Source organism: Asparagus officinalis, chromosome 1 (assembly GCF_001876935.1).
Source record: "Asparagus officinalis chromosome 1, Aspof.V1, whole genome shotgun sequence".
NCBI lineage: Eukaryota > Viridiplantae > Streptophyta > Magnoliopsida > Asparagales > Asparagaceae > Asparagus > Asparagus officinalis.
The window spans coordinates 123575774-123590731 of NC_033794.1; the positions used below are offsets into that span (position 1 = coordinate 123575774).

The 14958-nt window shown below is 36.5% G+C and overlaps 2 protein-coding genes across 2 annotated transcripts in view; one reads left to right on the top strand and one right to left on the bottom strand.

The window, feature by feature from the left end:
- LOC109840993 (threonine synthase, chloroplastic-like) lies at nucleotides 232–13180 on the top strand. The gene is given in 4 exon segments (XM_020409837.1): nucleotides 232–357; nucleotides 7918–7995; nucleotides 7997–8482; nucleotides 11989–13180. Coding segments are annotated over 4 exon segments (1623 nt in total). The 3' UTR covers nucleotides 12922–13180.
- Nucleotides 13552–14958, bottom strand: part of LOC109819857 (peroxisome biogenesis protein 3-1-like) — a 9155-nt gene continuing 7748 nt past the window's right edge. The window contains exon 7 of the mRNA XM_020386190.1: nucleotides 13552–14106. Coding sequence (XP_020241779.1) covers nucleotides 13839–14106 — 268 coding nt within the window. The 3' untranslated portion in view covers nucleotides 13552–13838. The remainder of the gene's footprint in view (nucleotides 14107–14958) is intronic.

Genomic DNA, 14958 nt, shown 5'->3' on the forward strand with positions numbered 1-14958 from the left:
CTTACAACGTTTCATAAAAAAATAATGGTAAATTACGACCTTAACTTTTATCTATATTTACCATAGAAAATCTATTTTCATCACAAATCAAATGTTATTTTAGCTGTGTTGATATACGGAATCACACAGTCAAATGAAAGGAGTTAATTGAGTTGACAGATGTCCTCTAACTCTCTGAATGTCTGGTCATTGGGCAAACTGTACTTTCCTGCGCAAGTAAGAAATCGTAAGATGACGGGGCGTGATTCCCCGGTTGTTCCTCCGGCGATCAAGTCAGCGGGCTGCTTGTGTGGAGAAGTAAAAAGAACTGTACTAGTTCTTAAGTTCTTAAGTTCAAAGAACGATGGAAAAGAAGTTGTACTAGTTCTTAAGTTTGGAGAATGATGGAAAAGAAGCTTACTCTGTAATGAAAAATAGTATCTCCTTTTATAGTAGTGAAAGGAGGGTAGGATGGTAACTTTCGGCCAGACATGGGCTGGCGGGCAAGTTAGCTTCAAGTTTACATGTGTCGGCCGACGAGTGGAGAAGATGTCACTTTGGTGTTTAATGCGAAGTGATGGGGATGTGCATCGTCGACGTAGTCCGATGTGTCATAAATACTATTATAGGCAGATGAATGATGGCGCCCATAATGCATTTAATGGTATTTATGGCAAGGTGATTGATCATCAGTGCATAGGAGGGGCTCGATGTTCTAGGCGTTTCGTCGTCTTTCTACTCGTCTAGTGGTCGAGAAGTACCGCCTTTTGAGTTGCCTTCGCAAGGTGTCGGCCGATTAGTGGGCCGAGTGGAGTGGTTAGGTAGTCGACTTAGCCGAGAGACGACATAATGTAACGTCTTTCGGGGTGTCGACATGTGACGCCTTTCGAATGTCCTCGCAAGATGTCGGCGTGTCGAGTCGACCGAGTTGAGCCTCTAATTGTTTTAAGGTACTGACTTGATTATACATAATATGAGACACTTGTTTATCATTAATTAGAGATTATTTCCATCACTAAAATGACTATAACAAGCTGAAACTAAAAGATGATTTACATCTTCTGAGTTACAATCCACAATACTTATGACGTATCATCTAATGTTTTTTCAAATTAATACAACGAATGATGATGATGATTTTTATTATTATTATTATTATTTGACGAAGAACTTCTCCACCATCCTTCAGACTATTTTCAACAATCACGTTCCCATCAAATATTGGAAAATAGAAATTTGTCATCAATTCACTTCTGATATTGAAACGACGCCTGTAAAAATTCATACACAAAAACAAATGAAAACGTTATATATTTTTACTGTCAATCTTAAATCGCTAAAACTTACAGTTGTGTTAAACAATTAAGCAATCAACCATGTTAAGTCAACATAATATATCAATTTAATGGTACATGATGATGGCACTTTTCCCGCCGTGACCGGGTCGGGGAGCGGCACTAGGTTGGCCGGTCACCACCGCCACTGGTCTCCGCGTTTTCTAATCCTATTTTATAATAATTTTGTATGTCAAAGAGTCAAACCTATTAAAAGCAAAGGTGGGCCCAGCCTAAACAGCTACCACCGAAAACTTTTGTGGAAGATAGTAATAATAAGTTAAACATGGAAAGTATCTTTCTTTTGTAGATTGATTCCATTTTCTAAAGAAGAAAGAGAACGGCACCACTTGATCTTTATAAAGAATAAAGGTTTTATTTTATTTTATTTTATTTTATTTGCTGGTTTTAAGGGGCTGCTCTGCTTTTGACTAAATTCCAGTCTAACTTACATCTTCTTATCAAGATAAATCATGACCATATCCTACAATGAATTTTTTTGACGACCAATCAATTCTGTCGACTTATAAACTTTTCGTTTATAAAATAACTCATATGTTTCCAAAATGTTTGGAATATCCTCTAATAGAATCTCAAAAAGCACCTCTAAGATGTCGTCTGCCAAGAAAAAATCATTTTATTGTATTCTATAGTCTAACCTTTCTGTAAATTTAGGAGTTCAGACTGTTCTGTTGTCTTCTGTGTAAATACGTAAAAATACAGTAGATTGGGATAAATCCTTAACATATTATTGTTTTTCTTTAATCTAAGTCTTTCACATTCAAATTCACTACTAAACCAGCCCTTTTTTTTCATTAGACCTGAAAATTAATAAATATTTTTATAAAGATTTATGTCTATAACTATGTATTGTGAGTAATCCAGTGGTTACTGTCGTTTCTATAAATATTTCCACTTATACATATTAATAAGGTGGTGGAAAAAATAGGGACTCAAGATACTACGCCGTATCAAGTGCTCATTTGCATATTATTCTGATCTGTCTATTAATAGACTTTGAGTTCAAAGCATATATGACAAGAAAAGATAAAAAACAAAACTTTTTTGTGTGGCAGCATGGTGATAAAACAACCCTTTTCATGCCACATCAAGTATAAAGGCGCATTTTCTAGCAAAAAGAGGTTTACGGAATGCATTATTATAGTCAATGTAGCTTATACTTTGTAATTAATAAATGTGGGCTTTGTTTGAGTACGGACCTAATAGTCTGATTTCCTTTATACTTGATTTTACCTATTCGTTTGGGATATGTATTTTTTTTATTGATACGTGTCTAATATCCCTTCAAGTCTCTTTCACTGCATCAAAATCCAAATTAAGTTCACAAGAGAATTGAGAATTAAAGCTTTATACTCTTATCGTCTCCTCAAAGAATTCAAGTCTAGATTATTTCATACGGGTATGTTTCTTTTTCTAAAATTCACTTCACATATGGTTGATGAGATTTAGTCTGAGGTCCCATCTCAAATTGTCCTTCACTACCCTTAAATTTTGAAGTTACAATGAAGATCGAGAATAACAATATTGCAATATGTTATGCTTGCTTGTAACTTAATTTGTTAGAGGTTTAATTGCTTCGTTAAATTCGAAAACATTAATACGAGTACATTATATGAGGAGTTTCTCCATATTAATTATTCTATTCGCAGTAGGTTGTTTCTGAATTTGTGGATTATTGCCATGTTGGTGATGGTGATGTTAAGTTTATGTGGATAGTGGTAAAAATTAAGTGAAAACATTGATAAATTGTGTGTCATCAAATGTCTAAATTTGTGATAGATATTTTTCCATATTTGAGACAACAAGGATGGATACGCAGAAGCCGGTGCATTCACAGCCATAGAAACAGAAGAGAGGATAGGGCTTGAACTTGAAGCCAGCGTCACCTAAGTCACGTGCTGACCTTAATTCAAATCTACCCCCTGCAAACTCAACATAACCTTATGGGTAATAATTTTTCATGCTGCACATTTCTTGTATATATAGTTTTATTTTAAACACTTCACCATAAGCTTATATGGGAAATATTTTCAAATCTATCTCATTGTCATCCCATCTTTCTTTATTTATTTAAATTTCATAACAGCCTTGCTAAGAAAATTAATATCCAAAGAAGTTATAACCTCAGTGTAGAAGAGAATAATATAGTTATTATTATTATAACAAATTTTATGGCAATAATGAAGAACATAAAGAATAACATTATTAATTTAAGCGCTATACTTTTTTAACATTGTAAAAAAAACAATCCATAAATTTATAAAATTTGCGTCAAAAGGAAAGTTGATTATGGAAAAAAATTAAAAATTAAAAATAGTACAAACACAGCCCATAAACAACACCAAATAGTAGAGAGAAAAGTTTTAATAAAGCAGCAATAAGGGCCCAAACAAAGCCCAAGAAAGAACAACCATGAAGCCCAACAAAGAATGAAAACAAAAGAGCAAGTGATATTTGTATCTTAATTTTAAGGGCTTTTAGATTTGGTGGACCAAACATTTTATTTGATATGAAATTATTTTGACTCAGAAGATTATGTTTTAATTTTATCTCAAGGTTTGAGATGTTGATTTTTATTTTTTAGAAAAATGTGTATAATTAAAAGTATGGATAGAAATCACAATTGCGTCTATCCAATCAATTTGGATCCTCTCCACTGTAAATAAAAAAATAAAAAAATAGAGACACCACTATTTTTATCCCAACAGTTAATTATATAGTTTGTTATTGCGATACATTCTAAATCTAACACTCACAGATACCAACTGTGACGCCCCTGGGTTCACACAAGGCTGCAGTCCAAGGTGAAACCAGAGATGTCAAACTTGTCATGCACCCACACTGTGCATAAACATATTTCACCAATCACAGTAATATCCTCTAGTAGAACCAAATAGAAGTGCAGGTACAAAAAGGCAAAATAAATGGAATGAATGTAATAGACATGATATAGAAGAGATATCTCATAAATGAAAAGAATCATGTCTCAACTATAATACATCTGATATCTGAATAATGAAAATGTCTCAACATGAATCAACTAAGAATCGTACTAAGGCACACTGCCTTTACAATATGAATATAAAACTCTAATGTCTGGATAAAACTCAAAACTACAGTGGAGTCTCTACAAGTAAAAATACGCGACAGCGACTATGCCAGAACTCCGTCACCCTACGGCTCTCCGAAACTCCGAACTACCTGAAAAGTAATTTTAAAAGAAAAAAACAACAACAAGAACGTCAGAGCGCTACAGCAAGATTACCTCCATCCGCCCTCAGGGAAAGGGCTACTAGATGGAGTGAAGCCTCTATCTATTAAGTATAGTCTACCTAGATTCATTTTTTCCGTATCTAAGTAGGATTAACATTTAGAAACCTACAACACGAGACGTACCAGTCTCGTGTTATGGATTTCTAATTATTGATTTTATTAGATTGTCTTTTCTTAGTTCGGTATTAATGTTTAGATATTCATGTATGCATTCATTCCTAATTTATACTAAAAAAATCATAATCACCCACTAGATAATCAATAGTTGTGGTTAAGTAGTGATCACTCCACTATTTTTTTGACAGCAGAGAGAATCTGAATCTCTGTCCAATAGCGGACATACGGGGAAAAAAGAGGGGAAAGAGAATAGAGGTGTTTTCTTGGTATATATAGAAAAATGATAAAATGAGATGATATATATAGAAAAATGATAAAAGAAGATGGCGAATTAAGATTCTTACCGTTAGCTAGCCCAATAGGCTACTCTAAATAATGATCGGTACCACACATAGTGATTTGCACTCATCATAATCTATATATAGAAAAATTATATTGTTTTGAAATTTTTTATCATTATTTTAGATATAGGGCTATTTGTTTCCATGAATTTTGCATCATTGCATTAGAAAAATAGGACCCGCAAGTTAAACATCATGAATTTTTAACACATACATTATTTGCTTGTCATTTTTGGCACATGGATTTAGGGTTGCCACATAGGATAAATAGATCAAATAAACTTCACTAAAAATATACTAATTTCAATCGGATTTATAAACTTAATCGCATATCCTCAATAAAATACATGTACAACCAAACAAAATTTGATTGGATTGTATTTCTCATGCAAATCATCTTTAATATCCATCACAAACAAACACGATTTAAATCATGGTTTTTTCAAAGTCCATTATATGTATCAAGATTAATCCACAAAACCAAACAACCCTTATGTGTAGAGGGACGGGTGTTAAACTGTCCGAAAAATTAACATATCAAAATAATTTGATTCATATTCTAGAATACTCTAATTTATGTGAAAAATTTTCTATATTCATTTGATGATGTATTGAAAAATATGTACAATGTCAATCACGAACATGATGAGCAGATTAATCTAGCTCACGATAAGATTGTAGCTTACCATCTCTCCTCTTCTTCTCTCTCTCTCTCTCTCCTCTCTCTCTCTCTCTCTCTCTCTCTCACACACACACACACACATCTCTCTCTCTCTCTTCTCTCTCTCTCTCTCTCTCTCTCTCTCTCTCTTCACACACACACACACACACAACACACACACACACATCACACACACACACACACACACACACACACACACATATAGATATATATATATATATATATATATATATATATATATATATATATAATATATATATAATTATATATATTATATATATATATATATATATATATATGAGATTAATGCGGTATCCTTGTCATAGGAGGGGATTTCCTCCTATGACGCCTCTTAAAATCACATGATTGAGCGACATTGTGGATGATCCGCCTCCGTTAAACTTGATCTACATATTCTAAAACCCCAACACACCAAGTTGGGGTGAATCCGTCGTCGTTTGATCCTCTATCGAGCCATGTGAAAGGTTCTATTCATTCAAAACCGTTAAAATTGATACGCAGTGGATGAATGGTCAAACGACGCACGGGTTCACCCCAAACTTGGTGTGTTAGGGTTTTAGAATATATAGACAAGTTCAACGGAGCGGTATCATCCACAATATCGCTCAATCATGTGATTTTAGAGCGTCATAGGAGAAATCCCCTCCTATGACAAGGATACCCATTAATCTCTCTCTCTCTTCTCTCTCTTAGTATATAATATATATATATATATTATATATATATATATATATTTATATATATATAATAATATATATATATATATATATATATATATATATGGGAAAAGTGAATCTAAGGTGACACCCTAGGCTCCCACCTAAGGATGCGGCCTAGAATCACATCATTTTCTAAATTTTTTTGCGATCCGCTCCGTTGAACTTGATCTACACGTTCTTAAACCCAAACACACCAATTTTGGGGTGAACCCGTTGTGTTTTGACCAATCGTTGAGCGTTGCAAAAAGTTCTATTCATTCGAAACCGTTAAAATTGTAGCCAGAGGATAAAGGGTCAAAACACGACGGGTTCACCCCAAAATTAATGTTTTTGGGTTTAAGAACGTGTAGATCAAGTTCAACGGAGCGGATCGCAAAAAAATTAGGAAATGATGTGATTTTAGGTCGCGTCCTTAGGTGGGAGCCTAGGGTGTCACCTTAGATTCATTTTTCCCTATATATATATATAATCGGCTAAATTATTTGATTGATAATTAAAAATTGCACCTAACAACCAAATTGGTATTAGAAGTAATTCTTGCGATGATAAGGTAATTAAACTTGCACGACGTGACAATTTGATCTAAAAATAAATTTCTCGTCGACTATTCATATAATCTGTCATGAGATGCTTATAAGGTATATTTACGATGACATGACAATTATAATTAGTCTAATTCAAACCATTAGGGGGTTATTTTTTAAATTAGTGTAAAAAAAGAGAGTTTTAATTTAGGGGCTTCTTCTCATTCTTCTATTAAATTGGGGGTTTTCCATTGCTGAAGAACATGAATTCATTGAGTTCAACCAATGAAGAACCCTCAATTTGAAGAAAGAAGGAGAAAAAGTCTCAAATAAAAAAAATCTTTTCTTTTACTCTAATTTGAAAATTCCCTTTTCTAATAGGTTCAATAAGATTAACTAAAGTTGCCACATCTTTATAAATATGTCATCTAATCATATGTGGCATGTTACCCTGAGTGGTTGCGGGAAAAATGAACATAAATTTTATTTTTGAACCTATTTGCCTCATCGTGCAAGTTTAAATGCATTACCGTCGTTGGAATTACTTTTATTACCAATCTGGTTATTAGGCGCTATTTTTAATACCAATCTGACAATTTAGCTCATATATATATATATATATATCAGCAGTATATAACAAACAATTAGTAACCAATGACACCTAGAAGGAAAAAAAATTCTAATTACCAAAATAATAACAACTTCTATCTCGTTTAGTTTCCACATCTGCTCAATATTCCACGGCCGAAAGTTCAAATAAACCTAGCGTTTACCGACCGCTGGCGCTGAGGACCTAAACCCCACTCAATCTCGCCAGCTCCCAGCCGCCTCCCTCTTAATAATCCCCAAAAAAATCAAATGGCCGCCATCTCCCTCTCTCTCTCCCTCTGCCCCCCAAAACCCTAGCCTCCCCCTAAAACCCTACAAGATCTTCCTGCTGCTCCTCCCCCACCGACTCCAACTCCCTCACTTCGCAGCCCAGCCCGCCCCGCCGGACGAGAACATCCGCGAGGAGGCCGCCCGCCTCCGCGACGCCTCCACCAACCACCGCCCAACCCTTCTCCGCCCGCTACTCCCCTCGGCGCTCCGGCCGGCTCCCTCCGACGAGCACTTCACTCCCTCACGAGGTTTCGTCTACCGATCTCGATCCGGCGGCCTCCTCGACGTCCAGCACGACCTCGACGCCCTGAAGGAGTTCCCCGGGTCCTACTGGAGGTCTCTGTTCGACTCCAGGGTTGGGAGGACGACCTGGCCCTATGGGTCCGGGGTCTGGAGCAAGAAGGAGTTCGTGCTGCCGGAGATCCATCCCGATCACATCGTGTCGCTGTTCGAGGGGAACTCCAACTTGTTCTGGGCGGAGAGGATGGGGATGGATTATTTGGACGGGATGAACGATTTGTGGGTCAAGCATTGCGGCATCTCACACACGGGGTCGTTCAAGGATCTCGGGATGACTGTCCTCGTCTCGCAGGTTTTGCATTTTCTGACATCGTTTCGAGAATTTGTGCTCCTAACCCAATAAACTGCTTATTTGACCTTCATGCGTGGTTGTCTCGTGCTCACGTGTCCAGGTTTAATGTTCTATTCTTGAACGTGTATGTAGATATTCAAAAAGGAGTCCCTGGGCGTATGTTATTTGCTTATGATGTAGTATTATTTGACGAGAATAGGAAAGAGAGAGTTTGTAACAAAAGAGATTGTTCGTAACGTAGATAGGTAGAGAGAAGCTCTTGAAATGTAAAGGGTATAGAATTAGTAGTGGGGGAAAACATAACACATAGAATGCACTTTTAGCACAATGATGTAGAGGAATGAGTGTATAGTAGATATTGCGGTTAAGAAATAGGGCGGCTAAAATGGAGGGGTACTTCTGAAGATGGTGTTGTTCATCGAATCAAAATACGATGGTTATAATGGAGGAATGCTTCTGAAGTCTTATGTGGTAGTAGGATGCTTACGAGAGATTGGAGAGAAAACTCTATAGAATAGTTGTAATACTGACAGTGCTTTATGAATCAGAATACCGTGCAATTAAGTACATTTGAGAAAGATAAGTGTAGCAGAAATTAGAATGTTATGATTGTCTTGTAGATATACACCAAGGTTCTAAAACATTGATCTATTGCGTCTTCGGTCCGAGCATCCACACGACATGCTAACTCAAATTATATATAATATATATTATATATATATATATATATAGTATATATATATATATATATATATATATATATATATTATATATATATTATATATATTTATATATATATATATATATATATATATATATATATATATATATATATATATATATATATATTATATATATACTATATATATATATATCTATATATATATTAATAGTACACACAACACCGCACACACTTTCCCTTATATTTTCCGATTGTGTAAAACCCGCCCCTAAGAATACATATAGAAATATATGCGAATATTAAATAATAAAATATGTTTGTAGAGTTGATGGGATGGTTTGATCAGTTAGAACAAGTGATAAGATCATAGTTCATGGGACAAAGAGGAGAGAACTAGAAGTAGATCTAAAAAGACTTTCTGGAAGCAATTAAGAAGAATATGAGAAACATAGTGTTTTTAAGCTGAAAGGCTAGGTCAAGGCGACAAGGTCCTATATCGCCTAAGACGAGGCACATTACAAAAGGATATCGCCTGAGTGAAGCAGAAGCAAGGTGGTGAGTGTTAAAAAGATCATAAAACATACAAATCGCGTGCAAGTAAATGCAATATAAACAGAATCAATAGATCACAACATTAAATAAGTGAATCATAATCAAATCTGTGAAGTCGCACACTATGAGAACGAATATGGTATAAATTATCTAAATAATATAGCAAAATTTAGTTCTAAATTTTAACTAGTATCTACTAGTATACATAATTTAAGTGAAGGTTTGAACTTTCATCTTTTAACAGGTGGCGTATTCTCGAATGATGTAGGCAGTAGGCAGATTATTATGAAAATCAACCAAAAATAACACAAAAAATAAAAAACAAATTAAAACAAAAAACAAAAAAAAGACAACCTGTTGTTGGTGATTGTTTTGTGGTTGCTAGCGCAGGAAGGCGATAGTCAAAGGTACCGCCAAAGGCTCAGAAAGAAAAAGAAAATGGAGAGAAATTGAAGAGTTATAATTCTAAATAATCCTCAATTCACTTAACAAATTATCCAAATATTTTATCTTTTGAGAATGTAGATCCTCAACAAAGTACACCTGAAGTAAATTATCACGTAAAATAAGAGTCTAAATAGCCCTTCAAACTCCAAAAATAGAGGTGACCACTGTTTAAAAAAACCCTCGCCTAGTCCGCTTAGACGTACGTCTAAACCTAGACGGTACCTAGGCCGCCTAACTTGCGCTTAGCGTCTAGGCGGTATTTAGGCTGCCTACCTAGATTTTACAAGCGTTTAGGGGAGATTGTCTGCTTATATAGATTGCATCCTGTAGGTCTTGATTGTGATTTTATGTGCCGTAGCCTACACGTCCTCCAAACTTCATTAACCTTCAAATATGAACATCACCACTACCTCCTCCGACCTTTAGCAAAACCTCATCGATCACCACTTAAATGAAGAAAGAAAAAAAAACGTCCAGAAACCGCTTAGGCGTCCGCCTAGACGACTAAACGTTGGGCGCCAAGTCCGACGCCTAGAAGCGCCCAACGTTTAATGTAACATTGGAGGTGACACATGAAAGACACCTACCTGACAGCTTTTGTCGTCTCTCAAATGCTCGCCTCTAACCTTCAGTGCAGTCTGGCATATTACACAATGTGGAGCTGTAAAATTGCCTCGCCTGAGTGCTAGGGCGTGACACTTTTAAAACAATGGATAATAGCTAACACAAAAGAGATGACCCATTATAGAACTAAATAGAAGAAGAATTGGATCTATGTAGCCAGCTCTAAAAAATTGGGATAAAAGCTTTGTTGTTGTATCTATATCAAAATAACATTCCTATTTTCAAATCAAAAGCTATTTATTTTATAAATTGACAGAATCCAAGTTCATATGATAATATGCTTATATGCTATGCTTCACTACTTGTCTGTAACCAGCTTACCGTTTGTCTTTGTATATGTATCTTTCATGACATAATGTTTACTTGTGAACCTTTTGCATTTTTGTCATGATCTCCGGCAAGTACTACGGATTCTAGAACTCTCTCGTTGTAGTTACACCTTATTGTAGATGTTACAATTTATACTAAACATTATGTTAGAATTTATTGATTGATTATAAATTCCCAAGATGCAGTCAGAAATTTTGAAGAATATATATTATTATTTTATCTTAACTGCTTTTGTTTATTTATAGGCTACCTAGTATTTGAGGACGGTTTGAACTATTTATTTGTTGCTGATTAGGCCTCTATTTAAGGCCAATTAACTCTAGGTTGGACCTGATTACTCCCTAGTTGACTTGATTACTCCCCAACAAATGGTATTTGAGCAACCCAGGTTAAAATCCCACCAGCCATTTAAAATGGATTTTCTAAAAATTGACACCACTGTGTGAGTTTAGACTTTAGGTTTCAATCGATAAAAAAGGGCAGTCAACCTGCATGGGCATGTTACAAATTAAAGCAATAACCTTAGTCCTCCTCCCAACTTCAGAGTTTTGGTATAAATATAATGGTTAGGGACTTTAAGATTATTAAAGCATCATATGAGTAATTTATAATTTCTTAAATTTACTCCCTCATGTCATTACAAACTAATTATCCTTCACGTTTAAGTCAATTATAAATTGTTCATTAGTCATTTAGTTCGAGGAGAACATAAATTTTTCTGATTTACATGAGAAACCTAGCGTAAGTTCATTCTTTATTAATAGCATAGTCATTGTCTTGAAGTTTTTGTAAACTTTTTCTTACCACGCCTTCTCTTATTTCCTAGTGTAGCACAAACCATCACCAAAACTTTTTACTTTTGCCTTTACAGGTCAATCGTCTCCGTCGCCAGCTCAAGCGCCCCATCGTCGGTGTTGGCTGTGCCTCCACTGGTGATACCTCCGCTGCCCTCTCTGCTTACTGTGCAGCTGCCCGCATCCCTTCCATTGTCTTCCTTCCAGCTGATCGCATCTCTGTTGCCCAGCTCGTCCAGCCCATAGCCAACGGTGCCACCGTCCTCTCCCTAGACACAGACTTTGACGGCTGCATGCGTCTCATTCGAGAAGTCACCGCCGAGCTCCCCATCTACCTAGCCAATTCCCTCAACTCCCTCCGCCTTGAAGGCCAGAAGACCGCTGCCATTGAAATCTTGCAACAGTTTGATTGGGAAGTCCCCGACTGGGTCATAATCCCTGGTGGCAATCTCGGGAACATCTATGCCTTCTTCAAAGGCTTTGACATGTGCCGAGAACTCGGCTTAGTTGACAGGGTCCCGCGGTTGGTATGCGCGCAAGCTGCCAATGCCAACCCTCTATACCTTCACTATAAGTCAGGCTGGACCGATTTCAAACCTGTCACAGCAGGTGAAACCTTTGCATCTGCTATTCAAATTGGAGATCCTGTGTCGATTGATAGGGCAGTGCATGCAGTCAAGTCTACCAACGGGATTGTTGAGGAGGCTACAGAGGAGGAGTTGATGGATGCAATGAGTCAGGCTGATCGAACCGGGATGTTTGCTTGCCCGCATACCGGAGTAGCTCTGGCTGCGTTGATTAAGTTGAGGAATAGTGGGGTGATAGGGACCCACGATCGAACGGTTGTGGTGAGCACAGCTCACGGCTTGAAGTTCACACAGTCAAAGGTGGATTACCACTCGAAAGAGATTGCTGACATGGAGTGCCGGTATGCAAACCCTCCGATAAATGTCAAGGCAAACTTTGGGTCAGTAATGGATGTGTTGAAGAAGCAGCTGAGGAATCTGTAAGTTACTCAGTTTAACGTAGTCACTTGCGTTGGGATTTTACTGTGAGATGTCAACCGTCTATCTTCTATTTATTTGTTTTACCTTAAGAGATGTTTTCGAAGTTTTTGGTGTACTGCAAGTTCTTTGCTCGGTACAAGTTGAACATTTATGTGCACCGAAATTTTCTTTTTGCTGCTTTCATGTAGTTTCACTTTCATGCTTTATACATCTTTGTACAGAAGCGGCATTGTATGAGGACCGGCGTTGTAGGTGGATCCCAGAGTTGGTTGTTTCCTCGAATAATATGCTTTTATCCTTTTATGAATGGATAATTGTATTGAAGTATAATGGTAAATTTGAAAGTTCGCTAGTCTGAATTACGAAAAGATAAAAGCTTTTTTCACTTTTGAGTTAGATTTGTGAAAGATAAGCTGTGAGTTTTCTACATTGTGATCTTCCTATTCGTGCAATGGAACAAGTAAAATTCGGCGTTCTTGCAAAATAATAGCCAGTTTCAAAAGAAAAATAAATTCCTTCCTGCGTTTTCATATTATAGTTTTCTTGCTCTTCACAAAATATCAAAGCTCCCTGTTTCTTTCCAGCCGTATAACCGCATAGATACTTTTCACAGTTGCAATTACAAAAAATATCTCGTGCAGAATCTTCACTCTTCATTTACTGTTGAAATACGAGAAAAGGGGATCAAAAGAGGGGCGCATCTAGTTCCAGTACAATCAGAATAAAAGAAATCATAAGCAGACCGCACAGACGAAATAATATACAGAATTCCCATCAAATTCATTTCTGCTTTTCCCCCCTTTTATTCTGAGATCCCGACCCCTCAGATTGGAAAACAAGGGCCCTATAAAATTTAATCCTAACATTTCTATCAAAAAATATAACATCTACTCAACATTTCCTTTCCCTCTAAAACAAACTTAAAACTCCAAAGGCATGTTGGAGTACAACAGAGTGTAAAAGTGTTGGAACTCGGGCAAACTTCGAATGCTCTGGACATATTTATTGATGCTAGGTTCCTCGAGCAATAGGGCGCCCATTTGGGCGACACGCGGCAATGTTTTTGCCAAGGGAACGCCTGATGATGATGATGGATCAGTTGCTCCTCCGAAGTGCACGATGACATCCTCAACTAGAGCATCTACCACTCTTCTCAGTGATATATCCGCAACGTTCTTGAAATCAGGGCTGCAATCAATTTTACAACAGATCATAAAGTTGAATGAAAAATGGTTACCGGGCAAGCTTATTCAAACGGATGAAGTCTATGTTTATAAGAGTTCATGAAGTTGAAAGATTGTGAACGTTTCAGGAAAGATCAAATACAACAAACATATGTTAGGTAATTTCGGAAGGGCAATGGATACATATCCTCCAATTAGAATATTGCAGTTGCAGTCCTCAAGCTACCGGTGGTAATGCCAACTCCCTAATAAATTGATCTTACTGGGAAGAAGGAGCATCAGTTCTTTTGGTTACAACAGTAAATTATGTTAAGCATCGTAAATCTACTACAAGGTATATATACTACAAAAAAGTACAACTTAAAAGTTAAAACTACAAAATGCTAACGGTTATCTAAGTTTTCAAACCAACACAGAAAATGTTGGGAGAAAAGTTTGGAAATTCGCTTCATCTTACCAAGTTTTCAAACCAACACAGAAAATGTTGGGAGAAAAGTTTGGAAATTCGCTTCATCTTACCAGTTACCAAATACACGCTCCAAACTAAGACCAAACTAAGACCAGTTTTACATCCATTTGTAAGACCATAGCAGCTTAAATTTATATCCCTCTTTTTGAGAACAGGTCAATACTGACTTTATTAGTTCGTAGCTGTAGGTCATCGACTGCATTGCTAAGATCATTGTTTGTTCAACTTCATAGTCCATCTCTGTAATTTCTTAATTTACTCAACTATTAAAAATGTTATAATACCTTTAGTTTTTAATAATAGATTTTAAAATAATAGCCGCTCCATGCATGGGGGTCTTTTGTCGTGGTTTTTTTTGGGTTTTTTTTTTGGGTGGGGGGTGGGGGG